Source organism: Trichogramma pretiosum, unplaced genomic scaffold, assembly GCF_000599845.2.
Source record: "Trichogramma pretiosum strain Unisexual culture from Peru unplaced genomic scaffold, Tpre_2.0 scaffold81, whole genome shotgun sequence".
Lineage (NCBI taxonomy): Eukaryota > Metazoa > Arthropoda > Insecta > Hymenoptera > Trichogrammatidae > Trichogramma > Trichogramma pretiosum.
In genome coordinates, this window is record NW_019640793.1 from 412,480 (window position 1) to 426,284 (window position 13,805).

Sequence of the window (13,805 nt, forward strand, 5' to 3'; positions counted from 1 at the left end):
CAAAGCTCTCCAGCGCGCCACGTGACGTAGCGTAGCGAATCGCTCGTATAATCGTTGAAGACGTTGGCTGCGCCCATCGGCGCTACCGTGTCGTAATACGACAACTACAACTAAACGATCGGCGTAATTGGAACTCGAGAGGGAGAGCAAATTTGTTGTACAACGAGCTCTCGAAATATTCGCTATAAAACTGCAATTTGTATTCCAAATTCGCATTTGTTTTTTTGCCTCATCGCCCATTCATCATATTTTGTTCGCTTACACGCGACGCTGTCGGGAGACTTTTCTCTTTTTTGCCTGTGTTCAGCGAGGAACGATAAATTAAGTGAGTTTGTCAGACTTGCGAAACGAGCAGTAGCAAAGCTTACGCGCGAGTGATCCATGGGGACAACCTTCAAATAAATTGAAAGCTTTCTCGCGCATGGAAGAAAGATGCCACTGGACTCCGACGCTGCTGATAGCACGAAGTTATCAAGAATTTTCCGATAAACCATTCGGTCCAGAAAGAGAGAGAAAGAGAGAGAGAGAGAGATACAACATTATGATCGCGTATATATGTTGTAATAAAAACAAAAAAAATGGCTTGCGTTCCACGGATACCTCGATGCCACGCGCCTCCTCTCGAGCACGGAGAGGAGAAAATTATGGCTCATAGGATTATATATTTACCACCGGCAAGTCTGAGCTTATGATACTCAGAGCTACTCTGCGGCCTGAGTTAATCGATAATGAAAAGAAAATAAGAAAATAAGTGAGGAATTACGTATAAGTATAATAATAAGGCTACTTACACGACCATATGATAGCAAAAGGCGTAAAAGCCTCGAGGACGCTCGAGCAAGTTGTAAATGCGGGACTGGACTCGTCGGTACTGGGCATCGCGACGAGTCACCCGATAGTTCATCGGGCGTCCCAAAAGTGACATCCGCGGTGCTGCCAGACGTCCACCTGCCCCGCCACCACTCCTGAAATGATAAAAATTATGTTTATTTATACATAACGTACACAGCGCGTATACCTCTATCGTATGTAACCTTATCATCAGTTAACCACGAGCTCATTAGCTGCACATCTTATTAGATGTGATAAGGATTGGGTATAGATTATACCTTAAAAAGTATAGCATGTATGTGAGCTTTCATTTTTATCATTAGACGAGGGGTTTGTTAGTTATCTGTGTGTGAGTGTGTGTATTTTTTGTTTTTTGTTTTTTGTTTTTAACCCGTTAACGCCGAGACGGACAGAATTTTTTTCTCTATTGTAGTCTGCAATTAAATCATCTTATCGGAGCGAGAAAAATTTTTGAGTACTCATTTTCTATGTAAAATTTAATGTACTTTTTGAGTATGGGTTTATAATTAACCTCTGATAAATATTTAAAAAGTTATAAACAATTTACTGCGAAAAACACGATTTCGAATCTTGAAAAAAAACTTTGATTCAAATTTTTTTTTATGAAAGAGACTTGAACTGTGGCCAATAATACCTAAAATTGTGGAATAATGACCTACAGTTTAAAGTACTGTAGATGGGATTTGAAGGACAAGTCTTTGACGGAAAACATTCCTCTCTGAGATAGGTCGTGAAAATACGGTGGACGGTAGCGAAACATACACCCACGGCGGCCTTGAGAGACACGTTTGGGATACCATCTGGACCAGGAGCCGCCCTTCGGCACGCTCCTCGAAGCTTCTCAATTCTAACCTCACGGAATAGGTCGGCCTCTCTATGTTTGCCCAGGCAGGTTGAACCAGGGGGGGGGGTGCCATTCTTGGAAAAAGTGTGGAGACTGCCCGTCGCACGAGCTCCAGTTCGCCTGGAGGCGCACTCCCAAGACCCTTTAGGTAGGACCTGACCGTACGGAATGGTTTACCCCACACATCATGGTCTGCCTCCTCGCATAGCCTCTGCCAGCAAAGGTGCTTTGTGTATGTGTGTATGTGTGTGTGTGCAGTACGGCTGCTGCTAACCCTCTGCATCCTTATCGGGTACGCTCATCGCCGCGAGCAAAAAGAGACCTCGTTTCCTTCTCCTCCGCTTCTCTCATTATTTTACACCCACTAGCTTATACGCTATATCATTCGCTCTCATCACATAAGGCGTTATATTTTTTAATTGGAAAAGCTACTGGTAAGGCGCTGCATGCGCGTTGATATCCGATTTTGATCATACTTAATCTTTTCCTTTCTGCGCAAAATTTCATTTTTCGTTTGACAAATTATTGTCTCCCACACTCATGCTCGATTTCCTATATTCACATTTTATCAAATGAATTTTATCAAATGAATTTTTATTTGTCAAACAGAACAGTGGAGTCCACTTTTACTCAACGCTCATCAGATTTTACTTCAGTTTAATGACTTGTGCGAAATTTCTATAAAAATATGCACGGCTTGCAAACACATCGCATTATATTGGCTCTGTGGTTACTACAATTTTTTGTTGTTTTATGAACTGTTTACAGCAGTTTTTTTACTGCTTATATAGTTAATTTTTTCTCGTAAAACAAACAAATTCCATCAGCTGTGCGCATTGTTAGTGCAATATTTTTTTCATAAAGTTTATCGCTTTTTTTAAGTTAAATAAGTTTTTAAGGAATCTATACGCATATATGTGTTTCTGAAGTAGTATAATTTTGAAGTAGCTCAATAGAAATGCTTCATTCTTATTTAGCTCCTGAATTCAAATGGTCACTCCTGTCAACCTTGCTAATAAAACTTCTTTCGAATACGAGAGTCTGTTCTTAATTCCTTGTGCTTTTTGTAGTTTTCCCATGTTACTTGCAGACTTGATTATAAGCTACAGAATGAATCAGTCTCACCATATAAAGGTACATTTTAGTAAATGCAAAGAGGATGAACACTTGTGCTTTGAGTCTCCATGATGTACAGCTGTATATGTTTGATAGCATTTAAGATTTGAATAATACTAATGATTATGTGAACAGTAGGGAGAGATCGGGTGAGTGCGTATTTGGTATTAAATGACACCACAGGTGATCACATATTCTCCAAAAGTAAATTTTAGTATGCACAGGATAAAATAGAGAATCTCTATTTCAACAGCAACTGCAAGTTAACACACAATAACGAAGTATATTTCATCGAGTTGCTCCATTTCATTTGCTCGTTCAAAGTAAATTATACATAACGGCTGCGAGTGTCTACACGTATATAGATTATACAAAGAGAGAAGAGCGAGAGAGGGAGAGAGAAGTCAGCTGAATCGCGGCGCAAAAAAGCAGCACGAGCTTGCGAACGTGCTTGTCTGCAGAGCTCTGCAGGTGCAGCAGCAACAGCGAGATGAGATAACAAAACGAAACGGCGAATGAAAAAAAATAGATACTGCCGAGGCAGTACAAAGGGAAGCATAAAAGCTCGAGGACCACGAGAGCAAGAAACGAGCTACATTATACACTATACACATGCGTTGTAGATATAGAGAAAGGAGTGTAGGGTACGCGCGGCTATGCGGAAAGACAAAACGCGCGCTCGGCCAATGAAAAGAAACAGAAAGTGTGAAGGAGGGAAATGAACGAGCGACAACGAGGCGAGTTTGACGATAAAAGTTGCCATATACGCTTTGGTAGTGTTGGTACTCGCGGCAGTTACAGCGGTTTACAGTACTCAGCGCGCTCGAGTTAAAACGCGCTGCGGAATCTCATTTTGCACCTTGACCGAGCGCGCGCCACACTAGCCCGCGCCCCGACTCCGCTTAGTTACGGCGCTGCGCTGCAGTATATTCTGCTGCAGCCGCACTCTGTATTAGTCAGTGCGCGGCCCCTCCGGCCTCTGCTCGTTATGTACTGCCTATATTTATAAAACTTGCTTCAAAGTCGAAAAATTTGCGCGGGTTAAAAGTTGCAAGCCCACGCCGCAGTGTATTTGCGCGGTTTCATGCTAATGCACAACGTTGTTTTTTCTCGCGCGCTGCTTACGGAAGCGACTCGAGCGTTTTGTGCCGAGTAATAAATTATGCTAAATTCAACGCTGGTCCGCATACATTCGACTGCGAATGACGCGATATAGATGCCAGCTTACTGATAAACTAAGCTGCGCGCGGTCACGAAGATCGAGAATGTTACGACGACGATTTCGTGCTTGCCATGCTATGTCATGCGTGAGCTATTATATATTCGGCTGACCAGAAACTGAAAAAAATTCCCAATGCAGCGATTTTCAGCTTGTTAAATATTTCCAAGATTCTTTTTTTATATATATTATGCAGGGAAACTTATTATTATACGGGAAAAAAACCGAGAATATCATTTTTCTTTCTACAGCAGCGCGAGCATATAATATCCCTGTATGCAGCAACGTTACATATATTGGGAAGCAAGGAGAATGTTATTACGAGATGAAGCGTCGTTGGTCAAGCTGCAAATGGCCTCATAACAACTTATACACATAGTGTGCGCGCACACATAATATATAAACTGCTCGTGTGTGTGTGTGCGCGCGTGTGTGCGTGTTTGTGCACGTTTGGTTCGCGTGCTATGAGTGAAGTAATAAAAACAAGGCGTTGATGGAGCAACTCGTTCTATACGTGACCTAAAACAATAATTATCGCGCAGGACTCGAGCCACGGTATTAGTGGACGCATGGCCCGAGTGCGCGCTGTATTGTCATCACATAGTATAGCTCCAATATAAGTTTTGCTACATGTATGGACGATGGTGCGTGTACGCTACGAGCTTGCGATAAAAGAACCCCATTTCCCGATCATCGTGCTCCGCTCCGATTAAAATGAATTAGCGTCAAGATCCCTTCGTCAGCCGTTGAATAATTTTCATTATCGATGAAAAACACGTCTTTTATATTTTCATCGCGCTCAAAATCTGGCAGCTTGCTCGAAAATTGAATAAGACGATTTTTAGCTGCGGATCAAATACTCGGCACGTACGTAAAACGACGAACGTCGTAAAAGTCCGAATCTCTCTCTCTCTCTCTCTCTCTCTATGACATCAATCCACGCGAGTCCTCTTAAGCGATCGATCACATTATTGTTTGCTATAAAAATAGAAATTCGTGACGCAATCTCTCTAGCAAATGTTCGTAGAGTACATAAGCCGATTCAATCGCCCATCAAATTAGATTTGCGTAAGTTGGCCGTATGATCGAGTACTTAAGGTGGTTCATTAGTGAAACGGGTCGACAACAGATGTTTATGAAACTTTGCAGAAATGTCATTTAAAGTGCCCTTGATATGCTGTAGAAATTTCAGCATGGGTTATCGAACTAATTTTTGAGAACGAAGCCGTTGAAAATAGCAAATTTAACATGGGCTCTTATGGAAGGCCATCATAATTTCATACATTCTACGCCATAACTTTTTTTATTAAACAACAGATCTTAACCAAAAACGAATATGTTATGATTCAAGTCACTACCCTTCAATTGGTATGTTAAGAATTACCCCTTACCGAACTAACTAATGAGTAATTAAACAAAATGTGCATAAAATCATTGATTTCGAATAATGCGAGCGGTTGCCTGCCTAATGCGAGAAAGAGACGGACAGACGCCTCGCTGTACTATTGTTATGATTGCTGATGAGCCACCTTAAAGCTCGTTCTGGCCACGCACTCAGATAAGCGGGCTCAGGAGCTCTTCCGCAATCGACGACGATTAGACGATTCGATCGTATTTTCTGTAAAAACACTTGCCATTTCCAGCAGATTTATATATGCGGAAGATCAGCACACACGCACACACACATATATAAGGTAACTATTTATAGGATATATGTAAATCGAAAGCGTGTTCGCGGCCGATGATGCAGTTCATCATTTTTCAAGGACGCGTTCATGCTAAATTCAATTCCAAAGTACCGCAGCTTTGCGGCTACTTTGCAATGCACACGTCCGCGCGCTGTTCCGCGCCAAGTGCCTTTTGCGAAAGAAACTTTTCGAGTAGCCACGAAGAGGAAGAGGAGGATCGCGGTGCGCCACGAGTCATGTAGCAGCGCTGCGCACAGCACAGCTCCGACTCTGTTCGAGTTATAAATCAACAAGTGCTCCTCGGGAATAGGAAAGTTTACCCCTTAAAATAGGCGCATTGAAGCAGCGGCGCGGCTGAGCGATAAAAAATTTCGCATTTATTTCGCGTGGCACAGCACTTTTACAATGCGCTGTGCAACAAACAATATATGATAGGGGCTCGCTCGCTAGCGCCGCGCGTTATCCACGCGCTGACATACTTCTTTGCTCACTTGAGCGAGCCGCGCAATTGCGATGTATACTCTGCTCGAGCCACCATCAACTATGTATAGGTGCATATAAAGAGAAGGAGAGAGCCTGAAAGCTTCGATGTACCGCATAGTTGCCTAATGGCACAAGTCGTTGCAGGCCTATATCGCAGTCATACTTTTATGCACACTTATCGAGCGTCGTTTACCGACGAGCAAAGTTTAAATCTCAAGATCAGCAAATGAAAATTTATCGCACACCCTGTGTAAATAATATATATACGTGTATACTTTGGTGTTGCGAGCGGCCTGCACTTACATTTTACGCGCGCGTGAAGGCAAAGAATTTGGATTATCACGCTATTCGCTCTACAGCCATCGATCAATGACCTAGTCCTGTATCGTATTATATACAGCGGAAGTGATACGAAAGAAAGAGATAGAGAGAGAGAGAGAGAGAGAGAGAGAGTCCGCAACTTTTTAATTAAAAAAGCTGTTAGGCTGGGGATTAAATTCAAGAAGCAAAGCGTGTGGCAAAAGTTTCGACAAAATGCATACATCTACTACACTCCAATTTTACACGTGGCACGCAACTTCTCTTTCAGGTAGGAGCGAGCACGAAGACAAACGTTATGTACGAGTGGCTGGCAGAAGCTTCATGTATAGCCAGCTTCATTGATTACAATGCGGAGGGACAATCTTGCTGAATAGCTCTTAGATGCGCACCACTTCTATCTCGGACGTGGTTTCTTCTTTTCTTTTTCATTTCTCATTCCGTCGCCTATACAGATTGCATAGCTGAATTAAAAGGTTTCGAGGAAGATAGAAGCGCCGAGAGTAGATGAATTGAAAAGAGCCTCTAAGATGCTGCTACCTCATACCCGCCGCCCCACTGGACGTCATTTTAAATTCTTTTTTCGAAGAGGTCGCCAACCCGCAAGGCGCAAGTATGAAAAGTGTCCACGCAACTGCGTTGTTGGCGAGAGTCGCAAAGAAAGCTCCCGCAAGCTCGCCAACGATTCGGATCAATTCAGAATTTCCTTGTTTTTTCATTTACAAGAGATTGCTGGCAATCGTTACAATGGGTGACTGAAAGCTCAAAATTACTCGCTTGACTTGTAGTGGATTTTTTTTTCTCGAACGCTGAACGGTTGCACGGCGAAGGGATTGCAGCAACTAACGAGTAACGTTCGAAGAAAAGGTAAACGACTAAAAAGCAGGTAGGCTGCTGCTCGGGGTGCAAAGGCTTTCCACTTGTGTGCGAGTGTATGCGAATGTGGCCGAGAGCTTGGAGCTCTTGCCTACTTATTTATAGACTGCAACGAAGCGTTGCTGCATACAGACGCCTAGCTAGAGATAGCGGTAAAAAGAGGGCCAGCTCGAGCTCACGGAGCTGTCGGAGGGTGAAAGGAGAAGAAGAGGAAGAAAGAAAAAAGACGATCATACGCTGGCGGCTCTGCATGAATATGAGCTGGGCGAGCGAGGCAGCTTGGGCGCGAAAGGCGTATATGCAGGCGCGCGGACACTGCAGGTACGGCAGCAGCACTATATACATATAAATAACAACGGGCTGGCTGCCAAACGCGAGCGATCGTCCTTTCTTGTTGCTGTGTGCTGTACACTCGTACGTAGCGAGTACGTGTGCGAGCAAGCCTACATGCTTTTCTGCCTACGTACCGGTGCTTCTCTTTCCTCATTTACACGGACTGCGCAGGGCTGCAGTCGCCCAACCGGGCATACGGCTTTGAATAAATCCGTGCATTATTAGTTTCGTATTTTGTATGACAAGCGAGCATAATATGCTCGCGCGCGTGCATGAATGTGCATCGGGTTCTGCCCGTCCGCCCGCGCGTACATGCAGCTCATTGTTTGCCGTCTTACACGTGCTGCAACACATGTACGCGCGCGTGCTCGATTCTTCCAGTTACCAGCTATGTATATATACGTAACTGCGCACACTCCCACCGATGCATGCATTGTAATATGCGCCGCTTGAGTATAGCGCCTATGCATATGCACGCTGGCGTGGCTCGCTCGCTCGCTCGCTCGCTCGCGCGATGCTTTGATAATAATAGTCCGCTTGACACGGTATTATGGATCTTTCAAGTGTGCCAATGAAACTACAAATGATGCATAAATTTATCTCTCTTGCGCTCACCTAAGACGCAACCGTCGAGCTTAAACCAGTCGACCCTCGCTTCTATTTTTCTAAGCCTATTTATTCGAGGCTCGTCTATATACACTCAAGCCGGATTCGCCTGCTGTGCTTATCGCGCCTTCGGACCTCGATTGCTGCGATTGCCTATAATAAATAAGCTTTCAGGCACTGACAATTGACATTGAATTCACTGGACATTGTTGGCTTTTACTGTGCGCTATTGATTTTGACCTCGTTTGCCAGAAAAATGACTTCAGTCGGAGCTAATTATCTTTACAAAAACTAGTATAATAACGCTGCATCGTAGTCGTCAGTTTACCGGTTATAATCTCGATATGTCTCATCTTTAGGGTTTATTTTTTTTGAGTATTTAAAACTTTTACTTGACTGGATGGTACGACTGAGTGAACCATTATCATATAGTTGAAGAATAAATCTGTTGCATACCACGAGAACGAATGAGATATTATTATTCTCGAGGGTAAAAAGAAATCAGTGTAGTTCGTTCGTTCGTTTCGAAAAAGAGTCAACGCGAAGCAAAATAGGTTGGTACTAACATGAAAATCTACACGGTACTGAGACGACTCGATCACTCTTGATGACCGCTGATGCCTGGCTTGGGCGTTTGGGTTGGATCGTAAAGTGGTATGGAACCTTTTACACCTCTCGAGTGCAAAAGATTAATGATTTGTAAACTACTTTGCTATTTCAGTAGAACAATTATTTACGTTTGCTGAGTAGGGTAACCATACATAGAACAAAGAATGACTAACTGCCGCGCATATTTATAAACAACGCCAGATACATTCGCTTATTTAATCGAAATTTTAGTACTTGTGTACATGCTTGTTATGTATACATGCTTGTTGAACAACGGGAGAGAGCCGTTACAACGAATAGTTTCCAAAGACAGACAATTTGTATAGTTCGATTGTTTTCGATTTGCTGTACGTGCAACGAGCCAAAGTTTTTCCTGAGTATTGTTTTCTATGTAATTCGTCGATCGAGCCCCAGACTTGGATTGGTTTTCGTATCTATGGCTATTCCGTGTGTACCGAGTGAGCGCGCATCGTTGAAAGAGCACATCAAACGCGAGCGGCCAGTGATTTCAAGACACACGAGACGAGAGTGAGTCAACTGGAAAAGCGAGAAAAATATAAAAAGCTTTCGTTGCTCCAGTCTTTGACTCGGTTCGCTGCACCGGGCTTCAGATCATTTCTCGATATATATATTGCTTGATGCAGCGTATGTAGTTGTCTGTTTTTAGTGGCCATTCAATAGATATATTATTTTGAAGCCGCAGGTTTTTTTTGTCGTTACAAAGTGCACCTGCATTTCAATAGGCGCACTCGATAAATATACGAGTGTGCGCGTCCCATTTTCAGGATCGCTCCTTCAGCGAACAATCTTCGTGGGACGATTGTTTTTAACGAATCATTCAGTCCAATTGCCATAACGGCTATATTCGTTGTCGTTAAGAGGCTTTCCGCGCGCGTTTCTCTACGCTCTTCAGCGACTTGATTTTTATACCTGCACTATGCCTAGCAGCTCGACCGAGAACCTAGGCACTTTCCGACTAGTATTAGTAGTCATACATAGTGGGCGCGTGCACGTGTTTTCGATATAGCACAGCCACGGCTTGTTCTTTTCTTCGTTTTTTTTCATTTCCCCGAGTTAGAAAATGTTGTTGTGTTTTGCAGGGCTCTATGAGTGATTTTGACTTTATGCATACATAGCGTTTGTTTTCGTTTATGCTAGAACAAAAATAATCGTAAAGCCAAAGTGTAGAACAGCGGGAGGCAATGTTTCAAGGCGTATATTACGCCAAGTCACATCAATTGCCCACAACATAACGTGCAAAGTCAACTTTATGCATTTATTCAACATTTTATTCACAGGAAAATTGGTTTGATACATTTTTTAATTGTAACTAAAAGCAGCATAAAACACCAGTTGAAAGCGGTATAATGTATCAAATTTAATGCCTACTAGAGTCGATATATATAGCAATTATAGGTGTGAGATATTTTGTAACTTTTATTCGCTTCGTGTTGATAAATTAACGAGGCACAGTCGGCCTAACGCATCGAAAGAACTTATAAGACTACGTGTTCAGCAACTTCAAAGACGTAGTTTTTACGAGGTACGCTCGAGTCGAAGTTTATGATACGTTCTCCGCCAGTAAAGAAATTTACACGGGAAAACATATGCAACACATATATATGATTTATGTATAAATATCTATAGTTAATAAGAATATACAAGTATTATTTATATTATAATATAATAACTTATAAGGATCGAAGCAATCAATTCGATGTCTAGGCAGAATTTCTGCAGATGTTTAACAGCTGGTGCGATTTTATGGGCTTAATGAAATATTACGCTAATTTTGTACAAAGTTAACGTGTGCGTTTGGCCTACAGTTAAAATTTCGTCGCGCGCATATAATCTATTGCCAGAATTAATATGCATAAATGCGCGCTCTAAGAATATTACGTCATACTCGCGAGTACAAACTATATGGTAATAATGTACTGAACAGCAACTAAAACTTATATATGTCATGCAACTGCTAGGATATCGCGCATATAAGCAAGTTCTTATTCTCTGTCATGCGTATTCTAGTTGCATTTTTCTTATACTTTAAAATGAACGTGTATCTTCTGGCATATATGTATGTACACATATTTTATATAGATATCGCTTCACCAAGCAGTCACAGGACTGATGAAAATACTCGCGCAAATCAATAGATTCTGTTAGCTATGAGATTCTTGCTCAAGCACAGGATACTGGCAATTTTATCGCTGCAGATACAGTAGCAGTCGCTGCGACAGATAATATTTACTCGATGAGAAAATGAAATACAGCTATCCGAGTGAAAAAGAGGCAACTTTGTCATCAGCTGTGTAAGAAAAAGTTTTTTAAATTTGCTCTTAAAGCAGCAGTTCATTTACCTATTTTAACTTCCTCGAGAGCTCGAGTGCGCGGCGCTGTATAGCGAGAGTTGCGGCTTTTTTTCTCTGTCTCTCTTCTTTCTCTAGCTCTTTTGCAGTCTCCCTACGTTGCACGTGAAATTCTTCGCTGGAAAAGAGCTTGTGTTTGTGCATGCACACGTACGTGTGTTTGTAAAAGCGAAAAATATACTACTTCTCGCTTGTCAGAACAAAAGTTCATTTTAAAGAGTCGTAAATGTCTGTGCCGCTAGACGTCTGTGTTCGTTTTCATTAACTTTTCGTCTTTTTTATTCCATGTGTCGTTGTTATATATACTTTCTTAATTCATGAGCATAGTTACGCGTATTCTTCCCAGCCATTCTTTAAAAAACTCGCGTCCCCGGCAGGGAATCGGGCATCAATTCTGAAAAACACGATGATGGGGTAATTTTTCAATTTTTCCATCCTTTATTTTTTTTATTAACAAATCTAGTGATCATAGCCAGTGTATTTAATTATTTACGTTTATTCAATAACCGAACTAATAACTTTTTTTTCTGAGCTTGGAACTGAAATGGAAAACTTTTTCTTGCATGCGCAGCTCTTCTGAACACACGTAAATCACTCCAAAAGTCGATTATCCAACGGCATTTTAATTAATAATTATACTTTTGAAATCTTCGTTGGTGCGTATTGTGGCACAAGCAAAAATCCTCTGCCATACTGCTAAAGTGGATACACCAGACATGTTCAGGCGTGAAGTAGTTCTCTTTGTGAACGTAGAAATTTCAACAAAATTAGCAAGTTACAAGCATCGAAACGTTTTCTCGACATGCAATTTGCTTTTGTCGTTTTTTTTTGCATTTTTCACTGAAGTATAGGTAGAAGCAAGGGGCATGGAGAAAAACGAACGCACACACTCTCGCTGTATCGATGCACGCAGCAAGCTGACAATATTTAGGTCAGTATACATAAATGCCGCAGTGCAAACTTTGCTTAGTACTCTATGCTATAATACATACACAAGTGCTCGTATGCACATATATCCACGAGTATAGACTGATTTTTGTTTGTTTTTATATAAGCTCGTCCCTGCTCCTTTTTCATACTCTTTACTCTTCTATCTTCTCTTCTTTTTTTGAAGTTTTTCGTTCCCGGCATTCATACTCTCTATGTGTCACTGCCGCAATTCTATGATATGTATTCATGGAAAAACGAATGGTTGCTGCTGATGCTGCGCGATGTCAAGAGAGAAAAAGATCTTTTTTGTAAGCTTGTAATTTCCGATGTATGAGCTTTCGAGATCACATGGGTTTCGTTAACCACGGATTTCTTCGAGACTAAGTGGAGTAAGCTCTCTGAAATCTGAAATGCGTGGCGGGCGCTCCATGCTGTAGCTCATATATTACCGACTGCACGAGGCGCCAGCGCGTGTTTCAACAAAAGATCTTTCTTATTTCCAAGTTGTTTCATAAAAACTTTTGCTAAATTTTGAAGCCAGCCAGTATTGTCTTGTTGTTTTATTGTTGCATGATGAAACATTTTCCTGCGATCTACTAGGCCTTTTCTGTAATCTGTAATCTTTAACACGGATACAATTTTATTCACTACCTTGACTTTTCATCGGATCTATAAGGTATATAACAATGTGCAGACAGTGGAAATTTTCCATGGTTCATCAAAGGCGCGTAAAAATAGATTGCGATACGCACGTGAAGAAACGAGGAGAGGCGATCGCAGCGCTACATGTAGGCTAGGAATTACATTACAGGAGGGAGTGTTAATTTGCATTATGCGCGTGAATAAGCCTCGAGCAAACAATATACTCCCCCTGCGTGCCGGCATCTCCTGCATTATGAGGCTAGACTGTCGAAAACATGGGCCCCGTTAATTATATGCCTCGCTCGAGCTTTTCCGTAAGGCAGTACCTCTTCCATATATTGCTCGACTCTTTCCCGTCTCGCGCAAGGCTATACGCGTTACGTGTATATACGCCTCGTTCGTTTAGCGCGTAATTGACTGAGAGCTGATAATTCGTCGCAGGCGCAGCAGCGGCGGCGGCAAAAAGGACTTGGTGGCTCCGAGCTTTCTCATCTCCATTACAGTACCGTTGCTATTATTATACATATAGGTATATAGTGCATATAGGCATACGCACATGTACGTCACTTGAGGTAGAAAGGGCTACATTATTCGTTGGCACGAGGGCGGCAGGCATTGTGCATCGCATACATATAGTGGCGCAAAAAATAAAAGCTCTGGTGCACGTATATGGCAATTTGTAGCGAGAGCAGGCATTCTTTTGCTCCTAGCCATTTGCGGTTGTATTGAAAAAAGCTCTCGCGAGAGCACTGCGGCTTGCGCTGCTGCGGCGTAGCTCTTTTTCACCCTGTTGTGCATATATATACGTATATTTGCAAATGTGCAGCGAGTAAAAAATAGCGAGCGAGCGGGCGGGCAAGAGAGAAAGAGAGGCAAAGATGAAGGGAGTACACGAAGAAGGAGATTGAGAGCCAAACCGC

At 42.2% G+C, this 13,805-nt stretch overlaps 1 protein-coding gene across 5 annotated transcripts in view; it reads right to left on the bottom strand.

Moving 5' to 3' along the window:
* Positions 1-13,805, bottom strand: part of LOC106657396 (potassium voltage-gated channel subfamily KQT member 1) — a 102,906-nt gene that overhangs the window by 35,038 nt on the left and 54,063 nt on the right. For all 5 annotated transcript variants that reach the window (XM_023463644.1, XM_023463634.1, XM_023463639.1 and 2 more), the window contains one exon: positions 792-965. In XM_023463644.1, the coding sequence (XP_023319412.1) occupies positions 792-965 (174 nt within the window). The remainder of the gene's footprint in view (positions 1-791; positions 966-13,805) is intronic.